Here is a 23,961-nt window from a genome sequence, read left to right on the forward strand (position 1 = left end):
CCCTGCTATTAGAGAAATCGTGCTCATCCTTGAGCGCGAGCTAGATTCTACTCGTGTTTTCTTCAAGCTATACATATGAGTGCTTCAAAATCAGTTAGTTATTCAGCGTCACGGTATACCTATGTGATCGGAGACAATCCAAAACATAAGTAGCTGATTAATTGTTGTTAGGTATATGCCTAAGATACACTTGAAGATCAATCAACACATGTATACGTAAGAGGTGTGTAACAGTTTATTTGATAGCATGACAATTCATAAATGACTTAGTGCTTATTTGGTTGCCCCTCAAAAATCATGAGAGTTGAAAAATCCCATTGGACTTGCTAAATCCCGCGCACCAATTTACTCAATCCCGCGCATTTTTCCTCTTTATTCCGAATATACCCTTGTCATTTCTCACCCTTCAACGAGAGAAACAAGAGAGAAACAATGAAAACCCCCAAAAATGCCCCATCTTTTATTAGCTTCTGAATTATCAACTTGGTATCATTCGATTATTCAATTTCATCAATCAATATTTGTGATATTCTTCTCATCAATCAGTATAATTTGTATTGGTGGCGGCCGTCATTTTCAAAACATTCAGACTCCTTTCAATCAATTCCTCATTGGCTTGTATTCATTTTAGAATTAAATGGGCGAGTTTTTACTGTCAGTTTACGACATCCAACACCAGCAACCGCAGCAACCGCCCATATTGCGCCCTCCGACCACCCATAACGCGCATTCGACCACCCTACTCCGGCCTGTCGACGACCCCACAAACACCGTTTCAACAACCCGACTTTAATTATAATTGATGTCAATCTAAACCCTAATTTTAAAATAAACCTTTTTAAATAAAAAAAACATTAGTTAAATCGATTAAAATACGGTATTAATAAATTTCTTGATAAAACAGAGAAATTACATATGATATGCGCGAATTAAATTTGTCGAACTATTAACGATTTGGTTAGGTTTTGAGAGAAAGGGAGAGAACTCTTTTTAATTTTTTTTAAGAGAAGGACAATTATGGAATATCAGGGACAAAATGCGCGGGATTAAGTAAATTAGTGCGCGGGATTAAGCAATTACGTTAGAAAATAGGAACTTGTTTGGTTGCCCTTTTTTTGTCAAAATGTAGGAATTTAATTTTCCTAGGAGTTTCCAACTCCTCTACAATGGAGGAGTTGAATTACCTAGCCTCTCCTAGGTAATTGCAAACTCCTATGGAATTAAATTTCTGTTGTTGGCAAATAAACGGGTTTGTTAAAATCACGTGAATTTCATGTGAGAACTTAATTACCATGAATCTTATTAATATGATGTACGTAGTAAAACTTAATAGATGGTCAATCCTCTTTATTAAAAGAGGAACCACGCTGAGGTGTCGCTCTGTGGTTAAAAGTCAAATTTTCAAAGATCGAGTTTTTATTACTCCCTCTATTTTTTTATATATGACTTTCTCACATTTCGAGATACTCCCTTTTCTCTTCAATATCTCTTAAAATATAAGACTAAATATTATGATATGTATACTCATATGAAAGAGTTTTTCGTAAGGAATTTAATGGTACCATTTTTATATTTTTTGAACAAATATATTTTTGTAAGTATTAAAGTCAAAGGCTTACCTCGTAAATGCAAAACGTCATATATAAAAAAGTGGAGGGAGTATTAAACTACAGTACCCTCGTTCGTTGAAACAATTTATTTGTTTCATTTGTTTGATACATCGACAAATTTTGGCAAATTGTTTTATTTATTATGGCAAATTTTAGATACAATATATAGCAATAAATTAATTTAAAAATTTAAGATTAAATAATTTGATATTGATAATAGATAATCACACTTGATATATAATTAAGAGATCTGTTCATATAGCCATAAATAATTTACAAGCAAGTAAAGAGGTAATATTGCTTATAAATTTATAATAGCCATATATTTATTTAAAATAAAAAATATCATGAAAAAAATAAAACGAGAAAAAATACTTAAAAATACCAGAAAAATTTGAAAGAATGAAAAAAAAAAAAACAATTGAAATCGAAAAAAAATGCAAAAAAAAAGTGAAAAAACAGAAATTAATTATAAATAAGAATATTTGCTTGGTAAAAAATTCAGGGACGACTTCAATATTAATGAAAGCATCAGATCTACAAAGTTAAAGAGCATAACGACATAAATACTGATTAAAACGTGAAAGAAATACTTTAAAACGACAAAATAATACAGAGTACTATACAATTATTGATTAAAGACTCCAAATATGCATAAAAACGAAAGTCCAACATAATCTTTTGTTAATATTACCTTTTTCAAATTTCGGCATACTTAAATACAACTAGCAAAAATACATATTAGTCGGACCAATTATATTAGAGTAAGTCTTTTAGATTGAAATAGGGAAAAGGGTGAAATTATGGAGTATGGAGGCAGGGTGTTCGTAATGGAACAAGAAGTGTGAGGAAGATTGAGGGAAGTGTAGTGAATTGGGGTGTTGATTTATGTGTTAGATTAAGGGAGCTGGTAGGGCATACAGGTGAAATTGAGGAGTATGCCAGCTAGGGTTAAGGGAATGGCAACGAGCATGTTATACTTATATCAATTGGGGTCTTGATTTATATGGTTGGGCCGGTTGCTTTATAAGGGTATTAGCTTAGGGTATTTTATTTGAGGCATCGACTATTGAATCGTTAAAGATTATCGACAACTATTTCACGTTCTTAATATTTTTTTTTTTAATTTTGCCCCTAACTTTAATAACTTGCTTTATCTTTCATTTTTCTCCTTTTTTTCAATCAAAGGTAAACCCATTTTATCTAACAAACAAAAAACCTATACAAAAATAAGTACAAATTGAACTTAGAACTCAACAAACCTAAAATATCATTAAATATTTACAAGTAAAAGATAACTAAAAAATTTAAAAATATATTTTAACCCCATCATAATTAGTGGTTTAGTTATCATAAAATTTTCCTTTCTTCACTGGCAACAGAAAGTACTAGAATTTGTGCCCGTGTGTTGCACGGGTTTCAAATTTGTCCTTCCTCTAATTGTTTAAACTTTTTAATATCATTTTAAATAATACATAAAAGTTGTATTTCAATTACTCAGATAAGGTACTCCGTATAAATAACAAAGAATTACCCTCAATACAGAGTAAAATATCCCTCTCCCATTAATTGGTCCAAATATAAATTTAGAATGAATCTCTCTTCATTAATAGCGTGTCTGATAGAAATCCATTTAGATGTTTACAATTAAGATGCATGCGTCATCCGAATTTAGAACTGCACGTATCATTCAACCATATTAAACAACACAAAGCTTAACCAATACAGTATGAACAACCGTCTTAAAATTAATTTACGCCTCCCTAAAGCTTGTTAATCTAAACCTCACAATGCCGTCAATATATAATACTATAATAGTAGAATATGCTCATTTGTTTGTTTAGATATTTTAATTAAAAATAAACAAATACGTGTAATTAAAACGAAGAGAGCATCTAATTTACAAAAAAGCATACCTTAAAGTGTCTCTCTATAATTTTACTTTGTATTCTATTTTTATTTTGGTGCCTCTTGATTTATTGGATTCATTAAAGATGGTGACAAGCGTTTTATAGACATAGAATTCCTTTCTTGACTTTTAAATTGCTCACATGAGAAGTTTAAGCAACGAGTAAGTTATAAATCTATTGATCTAGAGAGATGGAGCCTGTGCCCACATTTGACATGAATTCTCTTATGGGATCCCGAACTGATGAGTCCGACTCAGATTTTGACGATTCTGATGATGAAGATCGCAATATGGACAGACATTTTTTCTCGTTATCCGGAGGTAAAGTTTATTTATTCCGTCTTTAATTTAACAATTTAAGCAAAAATAAATGAAAAAATAAACTTAATAATATGTCACTATAATTCAAAAAAGCAATGGGTAAGAGAGACACTGATCCGAATTAATTCCTAATGGACATTAGATATAGGTACGAACTCCAACCCCAAAATAGGTTTCTCCAACCTCAAAAGTATGAAAATAAACAATTACTGTTTGTCCTACAAGACACATCCTTCGGCACCAAACTTGATGATCTGTAAGCAAGAGTGTGATAGTATTAAGTATAAGTCTAATAAAAGGTTTTACCATTAAGACGGTCTCTAGAGAAGATTTATTTGTTGCAGGATGAACATCTGTAGGAATCTGCAAGACAAAAATGATTAAAAACCAAAAACAAAGTTTATCATGATTCAAGTTTACGAAATACATTTGAACAAAATCTAGGCACTACATATGCTATTACACAAGCTTTTAGCTTGAACAGCACAGGGTCCTTGGCTATTTTAAGCAGAAGAATTAGTAAGAGAGTCATTTTCATAGTTTCAATGACCACATCAATAATGATAAATAAACTGGTTGCCCATTATTTGTGATTCACTAAGTTTTCCAAAATATGAGCAGGAATTCTGTAAAATGTAGTTAATCAAAATGGAAGGAGGGAGTCCACATCAAAATATAAACATGCGAAGCTCAAAGTAATAGAAGCCACAATGCACTTGAGAATAAGAAAGGGGGAACCAATTCAATGGACAGAGATAGCGTGACAAAACCAAAACTATTGTGAAGGTTACAAAAAAACTAAAGAAAAAAAATGCATAGCTTGTGTTACTTACCCCACGTCCATTATCAGTAATGCTGACAGAATTATCAGCTAGCAGCACAACATCTACCTTTGTAGCAAATCCTGCTTGTGCCTCATCGACAGAGTTATCCAATATTTCATAAACCTAAAAAATCCCATATTAGAGTCTTTTTTAGCTTGACTTGGTTATCCACTCATATAATTTAATAATCATAAAACCTAGCGACTCCATTAGAATAGCTTTCATGTAAGCAAAAGACCCACATACCAGATGATGCAAGCCTCGAGGCCATGTGCTTCCAATATACATTCCTGGCCTTTTTCTAACTGGATCTAAGCCCTCCAACACCTGTGTTAATAATCCACATGTAAGCATAAACCTTGCTGCATAACTAATGTAGATTCATAAATCAAGCAAGCAAGCGAATGAACCTATCAAATAGCTATATACACAGTGGAGTTAGTCAACGTATCCAGATTAGCAATTAATAACGGTGTTCTGTTATTGTTTCTTGGAACCACGCGATGTAAGACTTGGAGACTGGAATACTCCCGCTTGTTGGGACCACACCCTCCTAACTGTACCAGTTTCGCCGAGTCCAATTTCATGCACCTAAAAATACGAAGGAAAACAATTAGCGATAATTAATATGCAAGAAATTATACATGAGCAATGGAATAAAAATAAACACACATAATAATAATAGACATAAAATATAGAATGGGGAAGGAAAGCCGTATTTGTTGTTGCTTTTTGTATGCATGTTAAAGGGTGTTTGTTACAAATGTAATTCTATCATATTAATTAGATAGAGTTTGTTTTTTAAATAATATCTGATAAATAAATATAAAATTTTGGGGGGATAATTTACATATTAATATATCTGTTTTAATCTCTACCTTATTTAAAATTTATCATTAATATTTTTTTAATTTCTCTATTATTTATTTATTTAACGTGTTTCATTAAAGTTAGAGTCTCTGGAATTGCCTGAAAAAAGCTTCTTTTATATATATACTAGATTTAATGCCCGTGCAATGCACGGGCCGCTTGTAATATCATGTTTTAAAACGTCATAGAATACATACCTTTGCAAACTTTAATTAGTCCAGTCATGAAAGTACTCAATTCAACTTTGTGTTAACTGAACCACGCGATCTAAAACGTTAGTGAAATGATTGATTAGTTACTGTTAATTATATGAATGGCTCGGCTTAACCGACCCAACCCGAAAACCTGTCCCATAGCTGGCCCGCACCCGAGTAAAGGACCCGAACCCCGAATCAACCTAGTTTTTTCATCCGTTGTATGTTGTCCTTCACGTACCAAAGTGCATCTTAGCCTGAAGGTTGACGTTCATAAGCCGCTTTCATATTGAACAATTAATCTTGAATATCTTTTATCCTATTCTCATTCTATATGTATGTTATTTGTCCCGTTACGTGCATGACTTTCTTTTGTATACCGTTGTTCAATCATAGTAATACTGGCCCACCCACCTTAACTCATACAGAGTAGTAATAACAAAGTAACGGGTCATTGGAATTCTATTTGAAACCGGATCAGTTTAAAAATTCAAGTCGGTCGTCTCTGATCGCAAACCTGCTTCGTATCAGCTGTTATAGAGTAAAGCCAATAAGCCATGCAAAGAAAAGTGTACTGCAAATTGTAGAAATCAAGTAATCAACATAAATAATAAAGAATTTTTAAGTCATCACAACTATTATATCTCGTATTAAAAATGTAACACAATAGTACATACTTAATTTATTAATATACAACTACTTTTATCATATAACCAAAACAATAAGGGGAAAGGAACACGTAATTATCATATATGAGTTCTCTTAGAACTCTTATTTGAGATAGTCTTCCTTATTTTATAATGTACTCCGTAGACAACAACATTTGTATCTACCTTGATATAAGTTTGGAATTATGAATTAGTTTGACCGTATCGTCTTTGTAATTCTATCCGATTCGAATCCGTACTAAATCGAATGGTATACATCAAAATAAACTATGAACGACAATATTCTTGGTCAATACGATTAGTAGGTGATTTATCATATACATTAAAGTTTTTTTTTTTTTTTTTTTGGAATTCCCCAAGGGGGATTTAGTTACTTTCATTCAAATTTTTATCTGTCAAAACAGCAATATGACTCGGTAATGTATCAACCCAAACTTTCCTTACCTATCACAAACTGTCCAACATGTGCGTGCGAGTTCGTGTGCTACTCGTTCGACTTATGACTTATAAAAGACCCAGAAACATTATCAAAGCTATTACAAATAAACATAATCTCAGCTAGCATCCCAAAGAAGTCACTGAGTCCATGCTTATTCGCCTTTATCGCCTCGACCAGCACTTTGCAATCTCTCAATCACTCTCAACCCAAACTTTGTCATGGCCTCTTCTCCTAGCTTCGATAAGACCGACCAAAACAGCTTCCACTTGAGCACACCATGGCTCCATAACATCTCGTCTCCGTTCCGTGGCTCCATATTATATACATTAATTTGGTAAAACAGTTTTGATTATTCTCTCCGTCCCAATTATTTGTTTAGGTAAACGAATATTTGGAATGGAAAGAGTAACAAATTGTTAAATTAGAAGTAGCTTGATAATGCATATCAAATACTGAAATAGCCTAATTTTTCAAAGCCAAAAAAAAAGTCAAAAAGTATCAACAATTACCTTTACATGGACTCTCAATTATTTGTAGGAAGAACTATTTACATTATCAATGATTCCGATCAAAAGTAATCTCGCGTCCTTCCCTTGTCCCTAAAAATATTATAAAAATCAATTATTATAATTATAAGTAAAAAGATGAGGACGACATATTACATAAATACACCTAAAATTAATGTCGTCTTATTTAATTTTTTTAAGGCTGTCATTAACCTATACAATAAGAAAAAAAATGATTATTTGGAGCTTTTTTTTTTAGTAAAATCATGTTTTAGGCTCCCAAATTTATCATCAAATTTTGATTAATATGCAAGTAATTGATCCACTTTTCAATGTGAGCACCAAACTTCGAGTCCTCACAAAGACTTTTTCACCCTTATTTTCATAATTGTGATCTCACTTATTCTCGAATTCAATTCCAACCGTTATGAAACGACGCAATATTGTATATTGTCGTTTAATTGTTTCTTCTCTTTAATCTCACATCCTACCAAAACGTTTACAGAATCAGATCATGAGAACATAATCATAAAAAAAAAAAAAAAAAATAAAGAATGTAAACACGTTGAATTTTAAAAGGAAATAATCAATCAAAAAGTTGTTGACGCATCATGGAAAACAATATCAACGACAACGGGAGGACGATCGGTATATACAAATTCGATCAGTGCAACTATATTGAACTTATACGTAAGAAAGAACCTAAGAAGTAAGTAGTCATTCATTAAAAGATGCATATGGCTATAAAATATAATTGACAATCCAGCTAATTAAAAGCAATTAAATTATTAATAAATCTAAACTAATTAAGCAATACATATATTTAGCAAATTGAAGCCACTATAGATCCATATGTTAAAGGAATACGAACTTATAAGACTTAAGTGATATTCTTTGAAGCTAAATTTGATGATACAATTAAGTTTACGTAATTATATATAAATAGTATGGCTAAATTTAACAATCTATTCAACATAAATAAATGATTAGAGACAAAAGGTACGGTGTATTATGTTTCGTAATAAACAACCGGTTTTATATTATGAGATGATAATTTCTCACGGAAAGGAAAATTAGTCTCATAACTCCATAAATTGTAAAACGATATAAAAAGTAAATAAATAAATAAATGGGAAGAAGGACTATATGTAAACTAAAAATTAGCCTCATAACTCCAGAAATTGTAAAACGACATGGGTTGTTGAGCTTATACCTTTTCCGGCGGAACTATTGGAAATTTGTTTCGTCATGAATTTAACGACCATGTTATACCCTCGACCATACAATGTACCTGAAAGACTGACCATCTATACACTCAATCTCATATTGTACCTGAAATTACAAACCAAATCGCCTTATTAGTACTTTAGATAGACCTATATATATAATAGAAACAGAAATACTTCGTATAAGACAATATGATAAGCAATAAGCAAGCAATAATCACATTGTAAGCAAAACAAATAATATGCACAATCAATATCAAAGCAAAGTTCACCCTACGTACACCAAAGAAAATAAACCATAACATTACTAAGAGGAACGAATATGATGGAGGTAAAGTTTGATTTCTTTATCTGAGCATAGCTTTATATATATATATATATATATATATATATATATATATATATATATATATATATATAGAGGTAAGATCTAATGAGTCCCTTACCTCATTTAAGTCCTTAAGTCCCTCTAAGGGCCATTGGATGGACTAAATGAAAGGTTGAGATGAATTTGATTAAAGGCCATTAAAAAGAAAAGGAAAAAAATGTGGATGGTTGGATTGAGATGGATGGTTGAGATTGAAAATTACCAAAAACAATTACCATTAATCAAATTTCTATACACTAATTAATTTTTCTTTCTCTCTCTAGCCCCTAATTAATCAGTTTTGAGTTTTAGATTTCAGAAGTGTAAATGTAATGTTGTATGAGTTTTACAAGTGTAAATGTGACGGAAATATAATTTTAACATTTTACAAGTGTAAATGTGATGTTTTACAAGTGTAAATGTAACATTTTAATAGTGTAAATTTGATTTTTTGTGACGGAAATTTTGAATTTATATAATTTTAACATTTTACAAGTGTAAATGTGAAGTTTTACGAGTGTAAATGTAACATTTTAAGAGTGTAAATTTGATTTTTTTGTGACGGAAATTTTGAATTTATATAATTTTAACATTTTACAAGTGTAAATGTGAAGTTTTACGAGTGTAAATGTAACATTTTTAGAGGTGTAAATTTGATTTTTTTGTGACGGAAATTTTGAATTTATATAATTTTAACATTTTACAAGTGTAAATGTGAAGTTTTACGAGTGTAAATGTATCATTTTTAGAGTGTAAATTTGATTTTTTTGTGACGGAAATTTTGAATTTATATAATTTTAACATTTTACAAGTGTAAATGTGAAGTTTTACGAGTGTAAATGTAACATTTTAAGAGTGTAAATTTGAACTTTTTGTGACGGAAATTCTGAATTTACATAATTTTGACATTTTACAAGTGTAAATGTGATGTTTTACGAGTGTAAATGTAACATTTTAAGAGTGTAAATTTGATTTTTTTGTGACGGAAATTTTGAATTTACATAATTTTAACATTTTACAAGTGTAAATGTGATGTTTTACGAGTGTAAATGTAACATTTTAAGAGTGTAAATTTGATTTTTTTTAACGGAAATTTTGAATTTATATAATTTTAACATTTTACAAGTGTAAATGTGATGTTTTACGAGTGTAAATGTAGTATTTTAAGTGTAAATTTGAAGGTTTAAGAGTGTAAATTTGGTCCTTTGAGTGTGACTTTAGTCCTTTATAAGTGTAACTTTGGTCCTTTACGAGTAAAACTTTAGTCCGACAACCAACAAACACCACCACCGTCGTCCTCCACCACCAACTCATATCCACAAAAATATATTAGTGCAAATCTATATAAATTTAACAAGTGTAAATGTACAAATATATGAGTGTAAATGTAAAGAAATATGAGTGTAAATGTAAAAATTATGAGTGTAAATGTAAAGAAGTACGAGTGTAATTGTAAAGAAATATGAGTGTAAATCTGAAAAATGCGTGTAAATGTAAAGAAATATAAGTGTAAATGTAAAGACATACGAGTGTAAATGTAAAGAAATATGAGTATAATAAATATATTTATTAGATCTAAATATATAAAAAACTTGTGAGGAAATACAAGTGTAAATTTAAAGAAATATGAGTGTAAATGTGAGGAAATACAAGTGTAAATTTAAATAAAAACAAGTGTAAATGTAAGGAAGTACAAGTGTAAATGTAAGGAAGTGCAAGTGTAAATGTTAAGAAGTGTAGATCCGGAAAAAAATTAAATACAAGATTTGGAAGAATATCAAGCAAGACATATTTAATATAGAGTAGTAAAATAAACAAGACTATAATTTAAATACTCCCAACAATATTTGAAAAAAAAAAGAAAAAATAAAAAACCCAATAGACAGTCAACAAAACCCACAACGGTCAACAAACCCAATAAACAAAACCTACGAAACCCAATAGATCTGAAAAAGAAAAAAAAAAAAAAAAAAAAAAAAAAAAAAAACAAACAAACACCATACACGACAAACCCAGTAAACAAAAACAATAAAAAAAACAAAAACAACAACAAAAACACCATCAACGACACACACAACACCATACACACAAACACCATACACGACAACCTTTTTTTTGAAATCTGAAAAAAAGAAAGCAAAGAGATGCGAAGGAGGGAGGAGGGAGGCAGCGTGACGGTTTGTCGGGGTTGGTGGTTGTTGTCGGGGTTGCAGATGTGCGGTGGCGTGTGGGTGTCGTGTGAGTTGTGGTGGTGGAGGAGTGGTGGCGGTGGGTGGTCGAAAAACGGAACAGGAGGAGGTGGTAGTGTGCGGTGGTGATGTGCGGTGTGTGCTCAGATCTGGAAGCCTTCATGGTAGAAGGGGCGGCTGTGGGTGGTGGGTTTGTGGGGGAAATGAAGTAGTGGTGCGGCTGTGGGGAGGTGGTCGTCGGAGCGGGGGCGTGAAGGCTGGGTGGTGGCCGGTAGTCGGAGGGACAAATGGTGGTCGTCGGAGTTGTGGCTTATTTTGGGTGTTTTGATTTTATTTGGTTTTTGGTGAAAGGAGGTTTTTGTTGGTGAGGATGAGGATGGGAGGAGGGTGGTGGGTCGGTGTTGGTGCGGTTGGTGGGCGTGGGTAGGTGGCGGTGGAGGTGGTTGTGGGGTCGGGTAGGTGAGGAAGAGGAAGAGGGGGGAAATTTTTTTTTGAATTATTTGGTTTTTGAATTTTGTTGGATTTTTGAGAGGATTTGAGTTATTTTGGTTTTTAGAGAGATGAGGGAGAGGATAATTATGAGATGAGAGAGAAGTGAGTGGAAAAAGAAGGGTTATATAGTGTAATTATGGGGTGGATTAGGGATGGTAGTAAGGGAAAGTGATTAATTAGCTTCAATTCCTTCCATTTAGCATTAATCCCTTCCTTTTCCCCTTCAATCTCAACCCTCCATCCTATCTTTTCAATGGCCCTTAAGAGGACTCATGGACTCAATGACTTTGGGTGGACTCACTTGATCCTTCCTCTATATATATATATATATATATATATAGAGAGAGAGAGAGAGAGAGATTTAATGTTGTATACGGAGTACATGTTTAAGTTCTCGAAGCTCCATAAAACTCTATCTATGCGTAAAATTGTAAACTCATTATTTCATTCTAATACAAACACCACTTGCGTAATCTTATGTTAGCATAATCATATATGTACCCTATTTTCTTTATCTCTTAGCTCGAAACAATTTTATGAAAGTTGGACTCTCTATAATCGCTCGAAAAAAGCTTCCTTTATTAATATAGATAGATAGATATATTTATTGCTATATATCACAAATGCTGATATTTTTAATAGACGGATGGATTGGTCTTAAAATTATTATCTCATTTCTAAATTTAGTATATAAAACCCTTCATTATCCAATATTACCCACCTCTTTAATTCAAGGGGTATAATAGGTAGTTCATCATTTCTTCTTAAATTCTTTCTAAATTAGAAAGAGAAACAACAACAACAACAACAACAACAACAACAACAAAAACAAATGGAAAAAGTAAATAGAGTATATTTGTTTATATTGCTCCAATTTTCGATTGATTGAGATAATCTCGCCTCCATATGGATACCAAAGGGGTGGGTAAACGTGAACACTATATGTGATGTACTCGCTCAAGTTCAAGTGAGTATGAATAAATTGTTAATTGGTGATATTGTAAGTATGGATGTCAAACATTGTCCCCGTCATAGGTCGTGGGACTTTATACATTTGCTTTTGTATTTTCATAAAAAGAATTATTAAAATATTTAGAATTATTATCATTATATTTCATGAAATTTTTTATTAATTATTTAAATGTCAATTAACTGAAATCTAACCTAATTTAACCATCTCAAAATTTATTGTAACTAGACTACATTTTTACTTAATATCAAATAAAGTTATGATATAATAGGTGGTAGTAGTTATATGCGACGGGTGTAATTTTTGATCTTACGTGTGGACAAAATCATTAAAAAACAATTATCGGTTGTGGGAGCGCATATTTGTTTTGCTTACCGGGTATTAATGGGCATGAGGGAACCGCGTAGATGAGTACGTTTTATTAAAACCTTAGAGCGTTGATATAGAGAATATATATACAATTATGTACTTATTTTATACTCCGTATATATGAATACATGTTATATAATTGTTATCCTGAAATTTTGCCAACAGTCTCGACATGGACTCACTAAAACAAACAAGCAAACGTATGGTAAATATAACACTGTAAGTAATGCACAAGTTCCCCAAATAATAAATTAAGATTTAAGTTAGATGATATAATGAATTTTCTTAGAAACATTTTATATATAAAAATTTAATATTGATGTCTTTTTTATACCATTTAATAATAACAACAACTAATTATAACAGCATATAACACACCCGTGCAATTTGCACGGGTTTAAAACTAGTGAATATATAAAAACAGCAATCTTGACCATGATCATCTTAAATTAACACGGTTTTAAATGAGATTGGTGAGAATTTAAGCCTAATAAGAAGAAAATAAATATAAGAAGAGGTATGATGTGAAGGGATAACCAACCCGTGCAAAATTGACGGGATATGTAATACAGTAATAAGTTGATGGAATTCATAAATATTGAAGACTAATTTGCACAAAATATAATAATTTAATATATTAATACTAATCAATCAACCAATATAATCCAATATAAGCCAAGTTATATCGGAGTAGAATATATATAATGTACTACCTTCATTCCAATCATTTATTTGATTTTGATTAAAATACTTCTCACCCAGATTAAAAAAGGCAGATAAACTAATTGGGATAAATGAATTAATAAAATTACAAATATTCAAAGGGATTAATATAGGTTTGATTTTTTGTTCGCTGACTTACACAATGACTAATTGGTCCAAGTATATTACTAATTCATAAATATTTCTGCCTATCGTAATTCCCAATTTACTAGCTAACTAGCTTTCATGCCCGGGCGTTGCCCGGGTTATATCATAACAATGGCTTTAGTGTATTTATCATGGTAAGATGTTGATGTTTCTTCAATGGAAATTGTAATTTGCATAACACTTAAAGAGGCCGATAGTCTGCCCTACCTTAGACTGGATAAAGTCTATCTTGAACCTAAACTTTTATATAAAAAAACCATTAAATGCTTATGAAACATTACGTAAAAAATGTAGTATAATATACTCATGTACATACATACTTTGTTTTTTTTTATCCTTCATAACTGTTTAACTTGTATAGCCTCATTGCCTTGCTATATTGGGCTAACCGGAATATGAAAATAAAATGTAGAATAAAAAGTTTGCCTTTATCTAAATTATTATTCTCCTTGTCTCAATTATGTGTTTGCTTTTTTTTTTTTTTATTCTTTATAATGGACATATAGTTAAATTTAAAGCAAATAAATAATTGGTATGGAGAGTGTATCTATATTGAGAGTCTACTCTCTATCTCAGTTTGTGTTCCATCTTGTGTCTCACCGTAAAATCAATCAATACTGAATTAAAGGCAAACATACTACAAAAAATAAATCTAATGGTATTGATTGGTTTAACCGTAAAAACAAACATGACCTTTTGTAATTTCTTAAAATATACTCTTACGCATCGCCTATCACACGCCTTAGATCGCCTCTTTCTCCCCCATGAAATTATTTGTTTCTTTCGTTCCATATCTGCCAAAGAACCACTATCAAGTATCAACCTATAGGCTACATGCCTCTTCTCCCATGTATTTACAGAAGACGTAATCAGTCAATAGACGTAATTTTACTGCTAATCCTGTAATGTACGGAGTATTTAAGAGAATCATCCATTTATTACAATTAATAAATGCGTGTTTTTTTTATATAAAGAGACACGTCTCACACCGTAAGACCGTCTTACAAAATAATTAGACCGTGTTACAAAATAATTAGACTGTCTTATATGGAGTAATAACTATTGCAACTTCTAAACATGACTATTATATCAAGGTGTAGTACATTCAATACAATTTATAAACGTTGGATTCCCTCCAAATATTGTACCTGAAATTTTCAAATACTAAACTTAGATTAAAACAACACAAATTGTTAATAATCTCATAAAAAAAAAAATTGTAAACAGTTTATATTACCAAAACGTCTGTATCATAATCAAAAAGTTAAACAAATTACCATCAGAATTATACCAAGCCGCATAATCATGAATTCGTGACCTGAAAATTGCAAAACATACGGTCACATTAGTATACAACTCTGAAAAAAAAGAGATAAATATAGAAATCTAAGGCTACACAATTTGGTTTCAGTATATATATACTCATGTAGATAATAGGGTTTGGTTTAGGTTAGGAAAAAAAAAGATAAAAAAAGTATAGAATGCTAACAGTACATAGGACTCTTATATGGGTATCACAATTATATATTTTATCTTTTCTAATTTTTTATCATAATTATATATTTTATCTTTTCTAATTTTTTATCAATTTATTTCTTTGAAGTAGTTTACAAAACTTGAACCAATCAAATCTATTCACAAAAACAGCATATGTCAAACAATGTTAACCAAGAGCCATGTTGTAATGTTGCGTGATGTAATGGGACCTGTAATGTAACATGACATGTCCTACTCCATTACCCCTTCCTGTCCTTCCCTTTCCTTTCCTTTCCTTCCCTTCTCCCTCTCTTCTCTCCCCAAGTTTTCTCAGACCAAGACGATAACAAAAAGGAGAAAAATATGATCACTCGCCGAGTTTTCTCAGAACAAGACCATAACAAAAAGCAGAAAAATATGATCCTAATAATCTTCGATGTTCCAGTTTATCAAAATAATGAGGATTAATGATTAAGTTATATACTAACCTTGTCAAATCTAAGCAACGCTTTCTAGTGTCCCATGTATAAATCATGTTTCAAATTTCCTTGCACACCCAAATCAACCTGGAGTAACATTAAAAATAATATTACCTTCAGAACATCAGTGGACTAAAAAGTAATGCTCATGTTTATTACATGTTGCAAAAAATTAGTGGCTCTGTACCTAATCAATCAAGGTAACTACGGAGTATTTTCATATGTTCCATCTTAATTTTCAACAATCCACTTTCCCTTCTTTAGTTGCAATCCCCTAACTATCCGAAGTTTTTGGCAAATGGGTGTTTATTAGCAAAATAATTAGGGAAATGGGGTTGGTTTGAAAATATTTAGACTTATGGTGTCCACGTCATCAGTTTTTATTTTTTTTCCAATTTTTAGGCAAAGCCGCTAAGTTTCTTAGCGGCTTACTATTTTTTTTTTTTTTTTTTTTTTTTTTTTTTTAAAAAAAAAAAAAAAAAAAAAAGTGAATAGTAAAGCCGCTAAGAATCTTAGCGGCTTTGCTATTCATTTTTTGTTTCAAAAATCGTCACCTTCTAACACTGATGACAGCCTATTTTAAAAACGAATAACCACCAAAGCCGCTAAGAAAGTTAGCGGCTTCCTTATTTATCTATTTTTCATAAGCTTATGACATTTATTATCAAAAAAATGACAAAGAGACAAAGCCGCTAAGAAACTTAGCGGCTTTGCCTAAAAATTGGAAAAAAAATGAAACTGATGACGTGGACACCATAAGTCTAAATATTTTCAAACCAACCCCATTTCCCTAATTATTTTGCTAATAAACACCAATTTGCCAAAAACTTCTAACTATCCCACAAATGACCATATTCATAGAGCAGCCATGAAATTGGAATTAACTGGTTCGTTTTAGACTTTAAGATTCTTTGACAAAGTTGGAATAACGCCTAAAGTGAGATCTAAATTTCACCTAACTCTAAATCAAATTAAACAATAACTGATTAAGAATCGAAGGAATTTAGATCGAATAAAATTAATACCTTGAACTTGCGATGTCGTTGGAAGAACGGTGATGTGGAAGTCGCGTCGCGGTGATGATGGAATAGAACGAGTCGGGACTGGTGATTGTGATGATGGAAGTCGCGTCGCCAGTGTTTTTTTTTTAATGTAAATTGTAAACAAAAATTATAACAGCAACTCTCCTATAAGACCGTCTTATAATATAAGACTGACCCAAAAGAAGAGAGAAGCCCAAAGATAAATTTTAATTTAATTTATATTTTAATTTTATTTTAACAACACGATATTTTATGATAAAAACTAACATATTTAAATATACAAGTTATTAATATAAAAGTTTAGGTTATCAAAATAAAATATTTTTTTTATAAGTCTATAAACTAATTTTTTGGGGCTTATGGTTATTTGATTAAAAAATAGAGTTATAAGTTATTTGTTTGGGCTTTTAGGTTATGGGCTGGTCTTATATAAGACAGTCCTATATAACAATTTGTGAAATTATAAAGTAGAAAAAACCGTAAATCTCGCCAATACTAGATCTAAAATAAAAAAACCGAAAAAATAAATTAAAAAAAAAAAACAAAATTGAGAAAACTGCCAACGCGTGCATAACAAGCAGTTTCAGATGTGCGCATCAGCAACACATTAACCCAGTTCCACTAGAGGCATACCACATTGTATTTGTACCTACTCTTGATATAACTAAACATTGTCGGATAGTTTGCTACCTAAGAAGTTCAACAAATACTCAAGTTTTATTACTTTTCAATTTTTTTGAATGGGCTACTAAGAAAAAAATAAAACACCAACTCACCAGCATGTTTAAGAGATTACGGAATATGGGGAGCAAGAACTTTGTCAAAGAACGAACTTGCATAGCTGAATCATAAGAATCATAAAAGATCACTTCTGATAAGGCCAAAAGATAGAGGAATATCATAATAATAAATCTATTCATTACCTGGTTATTAGAAATAAATTGAACGGCGCAAGTAAACACTCAATAATATGACACCTCTTTTATCTCGATCATTTGTTTTTTTTTATTCGTTGTGACGGGGCCGGGTAAACAAATGATTAGGACGGAGTGAGTATTAAGTGATGAGCTTATATTATTAACATCGCGGCAAAGGTTCATGAAGAATGTGAGTTGGTAACCATAATAAACCTTTTCAAAACCAGCATTTGCATCGTCAACCATATTAGTGTTGTAAAAGCAGAAATATCAAGGAAGTAAGTGCATAATTAGAGAAGCATTGGGGAAGAATATAAGCTCGCCCACCCAACCTTTAACAGTTTAACCTGCAATATAATGTCTCCAATTGTAGTACTGTCACTACAAGCTGAGATTAACTTTGCCACTACCTAATATGAATAAGAAATAGGCAATCATGAGTAAGACCTGATTCTCCAATTCTTATGCAATCCTACCCTTTCTTATTCTCTTCCATTCCTAATTCGATTTGTTATTAATATTACAAGACAATGTGTAACAAAAAGAAATCACATTTGAGCAAGCAACATATATCAAATCAACTATTGATTATCGCAATTATATAAAACGCAGTAGATCTAGGAAATTAGGAAACTAAGAAGCAAACCCTAAATCTCATTAAGCTAAAAATTAGGATGTTAATGAATGAAAAATGCATCAAATACTCATAAAACTAAACCAATTACCCTCACAAAGAAACCAAATATAGAAAAAATGGCGATTGACACAAGTTGGAAAAGAAATAAACAAACCTAAAAGAGGGATGAGAAGCGATGGTGCCGATCGAGTAGCGTACCCGTTGATTCAAGCAAAGACAAACAGAAAGACCCTAATTATAGGAATGAAGAAACTTCGAAAATTGATTCCGGTTTTGGCAATGAATAAGAATACGCGAGACGTATATCGGGGAAGTGGCAAATAAGCCCAAACGTTTGCCACTACGTGCAAATTAGCCCCATAACATTTTACTAGTGTGAATTAGCCCCATTAGTTATACCCGACGTGAAAATCAACCCAAGTAGAGATATCTGAGTAAAATTCTCGGCCGAAAATTGTGACATGGCACCGGAAAAATGAATAGGATGGATTAAATTAAATAATAATTAAAAAAAAACATATTGCCAGAATTTAGATTTAATTTAATCACAACAACTCCGTTTAATGTATCACAGCAATATCAACCTCAACCATCACCATTATTGCAGAACTTCGTTTAATTTTCGAGCTCAAATCGTGTAAAAATGACGGTATATAATTGTAGTGTGTATAAATTCAGTTTTCCCCCAATTTCATTTTTTTTCCAGTTTTTGTGAATCTTAGTAAATTTTTAATCACAAAAATGGTGATTTACAGGGAATAAATGTCGACTCCATCAAACAAAATTGAGGTGGAAAAAAAATAGAGAAATGGTTAGAGGTGTGAGAATTGAAGAAGGAGCTCAAAAACCATATAAGAATGAAAGAGATAAGGGAGGACGTAACAGGTGTTTGAGTAGCAGCATAATTAGATAGTGACAATTCATCAATATGTTTTTTTTTAATTATTATTTAACTTAATCCATCCTATTCATTTTTCCGGTGCCATGTCACAATTTTCCGACGAGAATTTTACTCGGATATCTCTACTTGGGTTGATTTTCACGTCGGGTATAACTAATGGGGCTAATTCGCACTAGTAAAATGTTATGGGGCTAATTTGCACGTAGTGGCAAACGTTTGGGGCTTATTTGCCACTTCCCCGCATATAAGTATAAGACATGGCATATTGATTACTTGACTAAAAATATAATCTTCTTAATAGAGCTTTAAGATAACCATAGACAACAGAGTCATCAAGGCTCCAAATTATAGCCATTAGTTATGCTATCTGAGTTAAACCATTTTTGTTCAAAATTTATCTTACGATTTTTATAATAATTCTCCCTTCGTCTCAATCATTTATTTCTTCATAAAGAAGGGAAAAGACAATGATTGAGACAAATCAGTGAGGATCCTCTGTCTCATTTGGTGTCATATTGTGTGTGTCACACCACTTAACTTCTAAGACCTCAACAAATTAATATATATTGTAATATTTTATTTTCCCACAAGTGATGTGTCGAAATATAAGTGGTGTGACACACACAGTGGGACACAATAGTGGGACAGAGATCCTCCCAATTATTAGTTGAGAACCTATTAGAATAAGCGTAGAAAGATGAGTTTTACATGGAAGTCTCAAACGGGGTGGCTTTTCATTGTTAATTCTCCCAATTATCTTTAATTTGCATTATTATAATATGTAATTTAAATTTTTTAACGAAAGCATGCATATTTAACTGTCAAACATTGTAGAATTATTTAACTTTAGTAATCAACTAATGACTCAAATTAATTAATAAAAAAACTTTTTCGAAGAGACATGATATTGTTGGCCGAACCTGGTAAGATTTGATCTCCCCTTAATTGATCAGACAATTCAAGCCATTGGTTCAAACGAGTAATAAATTCAAGGTTGTGCCAAATGATTGTACTTCAATTCGTAGAATATACTTAATATTAGATATGACAACTAATGTACTACATGCAGTTGTGAAAGGAAATATAATCAAACAACGGTATTGTAGAGGATGTGCTCCAGGATGTGCGGGAGCGTAACAAATTGAATTTATTTTATTTGATTTTTATCGATTTGTATCCCTATCAAACTCGACATAGTTGTAGATGTCGTATGACTTTTTGTTAATAAATTTTAGGAAGGGTAGAGAAATTAGGTCGCAATAAATGAAAAAGTGTATTTAAGGAATTTCATTTTCAAAAAAAAAATCATTGATACCCCCTACTTACGACGGTTTAAGAATTGGATTACAAATACAATTGGATTACAAATACTAATTGAGGTAAACAATGCTCGATTGATTAAATTAAACCAACCGTATAGCCGTAAAACAAGTGTAGCTAGAAATTGAAGATAAGAATTTATCACGTCATATTCAATAAAGCCACTGGTATGCTCAGTGTAGTTAGAAATTTGAAAAGATAACATTCCGTATCTTATGAAATCACAAGTTAGTCAATCACCCATGGGTATGCTAAGTATAAAACTAATCAACTTCTGTGTGATAATATGTCATGTTTTTAAATATAGTTGTTGAATGGAATCAAGAGTATTAAGCTAGACTTTAATTTCAGTTCACTTCAATTTAATTTAGCTCAATCTAGGTCACTTACTCTTAGACCTGGTTCTTTTCAACTTAATTTCAGCTTTAATTGAGCTCAATTTATACCCATTTTCTATACATTAAGCTATAAGTTCAATCCAGCCCCTATAAGTTCGATTTAGAGAAAGTAAGCTCTTATAAGTTCAGCCCAACTTCAATATGGTCAGTTCAGCAAAATTAAGTGCAAAAGAACGAAGCCTTAGAGTATTATTACATCATAATCATAGAATATTACAAGTTGGTCCGGGCATCGCCCGGGCATTAAATCTAGTATATATATAAAAGAGATTTTTTTCAAGGCATGTGGTAGTCTCCAACTTTTATAAAAGATTCGAATAAAATCTTTAATTTTAAATTACTAATATTCCATAGACTACTACTCCCTCCATTCAACTCCACTTTGCATGTTTCTCTTTTGCACACTATTCACAAAGCGGACATTCAACTTCAATTTTCTCTCGATACATAAGTTAAAATATATTCATGTGTGATCTTATTTGATTCGTCTTTAAGAGAACATTAAAAATATCTAACTTTTTAAATTTGTGCAAATACGTAGTTAAAGATATTTACCGCGTAAAAGTCGCGTTGGCAAACGTGATAAAGCAAACTTGTAAAGTGGAGTTGAATGGAGGGAGTAATATTTAGTTGGTAGAACTTATCTCTAAACATTATCTTTCGGTATTTGGCTCTAACACAAATACTACAAGCATTATTTCTGCAAGAGTATATATAATTATACAATGCCTCATCTTTCGTCCCTCAAATCACATCATCGCATTACCTATATATATATATATATATATATATATATATATATATATATATATATATATATATATATATATATATATATATATATATATAGAGAGAGAGAGAGAGAGAGAGAGAGAGAGAGAGAGAGAGAGAGAGAGAGAGAGAGAGAGAAAAAAGTTCTCCTAAGTCCTTTATATCTTTTGAGTCCATAAGTCCCTCCCATATCCCTTAGATCATGCTTGGTGGATGCTTGAGATTGAAAGTAAGAAACACACTTAACACTAATTAATTCACTTCTCTCTCTAGTTTTAATAATACATTTAATAATTCATTATCACACACAATTAACACCACCATGTATCTTATACTTCAAAGTTTATGAAAATTTTGTTAACACTTTTCCAGTTTTAGTTTTTTTAGACAAGTTTTCGACATTTTAGGATTTTACGAGTGTAATTCTAACAGCGAAAAGTGTAACTTTAATCTACGAAGCTGTTTTGACGAATATTATTTTGAAATTTGTAATTTTAAGGAATGTTTACGAGAATTTTGCGTCTTACGAGTTTAACTTCAGTCTTTTTTGACTGAATTTGACGAATAATATTTTAAATTTTTGTAATTTTATCACAACTTATTGTAATTTTAGCATTTTACGAGTGTTATTTTAATGACAAAAAGTGTTATTTAGTCAAGGAAAGTGTAATTTCAGTCCAATGAGAGTGTTATTTTAGTCCAGAAAAGTATTATTTTAGTCCAGGCAAATGTAATTTCAGTCCAATGAGAGTGTTATTTTAGTCCAGAAAAGTGTAATTTTAGTCCACTGAGAATGTAATTTTAGTCCATTGAGAGTGTAACATTAGTCCAATGAGAATATGGGAATATGACCAAGTCCATTGAGAGTGTAACATTAGTCCAATAGAAGTAAGTGTAATTCTAGCAGAAAAAGTGTAATTTTAATGGAGAAAAATGTCATTTTAACAGAAAAAAGTGTAATTCTAACAACAAAAAAGTGTAATTTTAATGGAGAAAAGTGTAATTTTAACAGAAAAAAGTGTAATTCTAACAACAACAAAAAGTGTAATTTTAACAAGAAAAAAGTGTAATTTTAATGGAAAAAAGTGTAATTTTAACAGAAAAAAGTGTAATTCTAACAACAACAAAAAGTGTAATTTTACCAACAAAAAAAAGTGTAATTTTAACAAAAAAAAGTGCAATTTTAATGGAGAAAAGTGTCATTTTAACAGAAAAAAGTGTAATTCTAACAACAACAAAAAGTGTAATTTTAACAGAAAAAAGTGCAATTTTAATGGACAAAAGTGTAATTCTAACAACAACAAAAAATGTAATTTTAACAGAAAAAAGTGGAATTTTAACAGAGAAAAGTGTAATTTTAACAGAAAAACGCACATCTAAGATGAAAATCAACAAATAACCTTAGATCTATTTATTAGATCTAAGACTAAAATAAAACGATCTAATATAACAACAATTGAAGAAAAATGAGACGACATTTTAAATATATCTAAGATTAAAAAGTGTAATCTTAACATTACTAAAGATAAAAATCAAACAAATAAAGAGAAAATATGGAAAAATATCACAAATTTAAAAAATAAAAATAAATAAATCTGAAATTAAAGAAAAATCCCAAAACACCAAAATAGATCTGAAATTTTTTAAAAAACCCACAACATACAGAAAAATAATAATATCAGTGTTAGTGTTAGTAAAAATCTCACCGACATCACCACCAACATTAAACACACAAACAAAAGTCAAAAAAAAAAAAATTTAAAAAAATGTAGAGGTTAGTTCATAGTACAATTAAAAAAGAAAAATGCATGTTGTTAGTACAAAACAACCGTCCCTACCACACTCCACCTACAAACATCAATAACCAAGCTTTAAAAAAAAAAAGGGAAAACGTCTACCGAGAAGAAAGGGAAGAAAAAAGAAACAAAAAACAAAACAAAAAAGGGGCTAATAAATACAAAACAACCGTCCCCACCACTCCCCCTACAAACATCAATAACCAAGCCTAAATCTAAAAAAAAAAAAAAAAAAAAAAAAAAAAAAAACGTGCACTGAGAAGAAAGGGAAGAAAAAAGAAACAAAAAACAAAACAAAAAAGGGGCTAATAAATGTAGATCAGATGAAAAAAAATATAAATGAGAGGAGAGAAAGGAGGCGGTGTGTGCAGGCGGCAGATCCAAGGTGGGGAACAGTGA

General features: G+C 31.2%; 1 protein-coding gene and 1 long non-coding RNA gene across 3 annotated transcripts; both read right to left on the reverse strand.

The window, feature by feature from the left end:
- Nucleotides 1–4,058: 4,058 nt before the first annotated feature.
- On the reverse strand, nucleotides 4,059–5,044 carry LOC141632207 (DNA gyrase subunit B, chloroplastic/mitochondrial-like). Its single transcript, XM_074444772.1, has 4 exons — nucleotides 4,911–5,044; nucleotides 4,674–4,787; nucleotides 4,147–4,203; nucleotides 4,059–4,094 (listed from the first exon to the last, which is right to left on the reverse strand). Exons 1-4 carry the CDS (start codon nucleotides 5,016–5,018, stop codon nucleotides 4,059–4,061), a joined length of 315 nt encoding a protein of 104 aa, XP_074300873.1. The 5' UTR covers nucleotides 5,019–5,044.
- Nucleotides 5,045–14,764: 9,720 nt separating this feature from the next.
- On the reverse strand, nucleotides 14,765–18,634 carry LOC141626246 (uncharacterized). Of its 2 annotated transcripts, XR_012535858.1 has the most exons (6): nucleotides 18,531–18,634; nucleotides 17,599–17,663; nucleotides 16,805–17,512; nucleotides 15,789–15,866; nucleotides 15,102–15,142; nucleotides 14,765–14,972 (listed from the first exon to the last, which is right to left on the reverse strand). It is a non-coding gene; the product is annotated as an uncharacterized LOC141626246 (long non-coding RNA). The 2 variants fall into 2 exon arrangements; XR_012535857.1 differs by having other exon boundaries at nucleotides 16,805–17,663.
- Nucleotides 18,635–23,961: the final 5,327 nt, after the last annotated feature.

Source organism: Silene latifolia, chromosome Y (genome assembly GCF_048544455.1).
Source record: "Silene latifolia isolate original U9 population chromosome Y, ASM4854445v1, whole genome shotgun sequence".
In the NCBI taxonomy this organism is placed as follows: Eukaryota; Viridiplantae; Streptophyta; class Magnoliopsida; order Caryophyllales; family Caryophyllaceae; genus Silene; species Silene latifolia.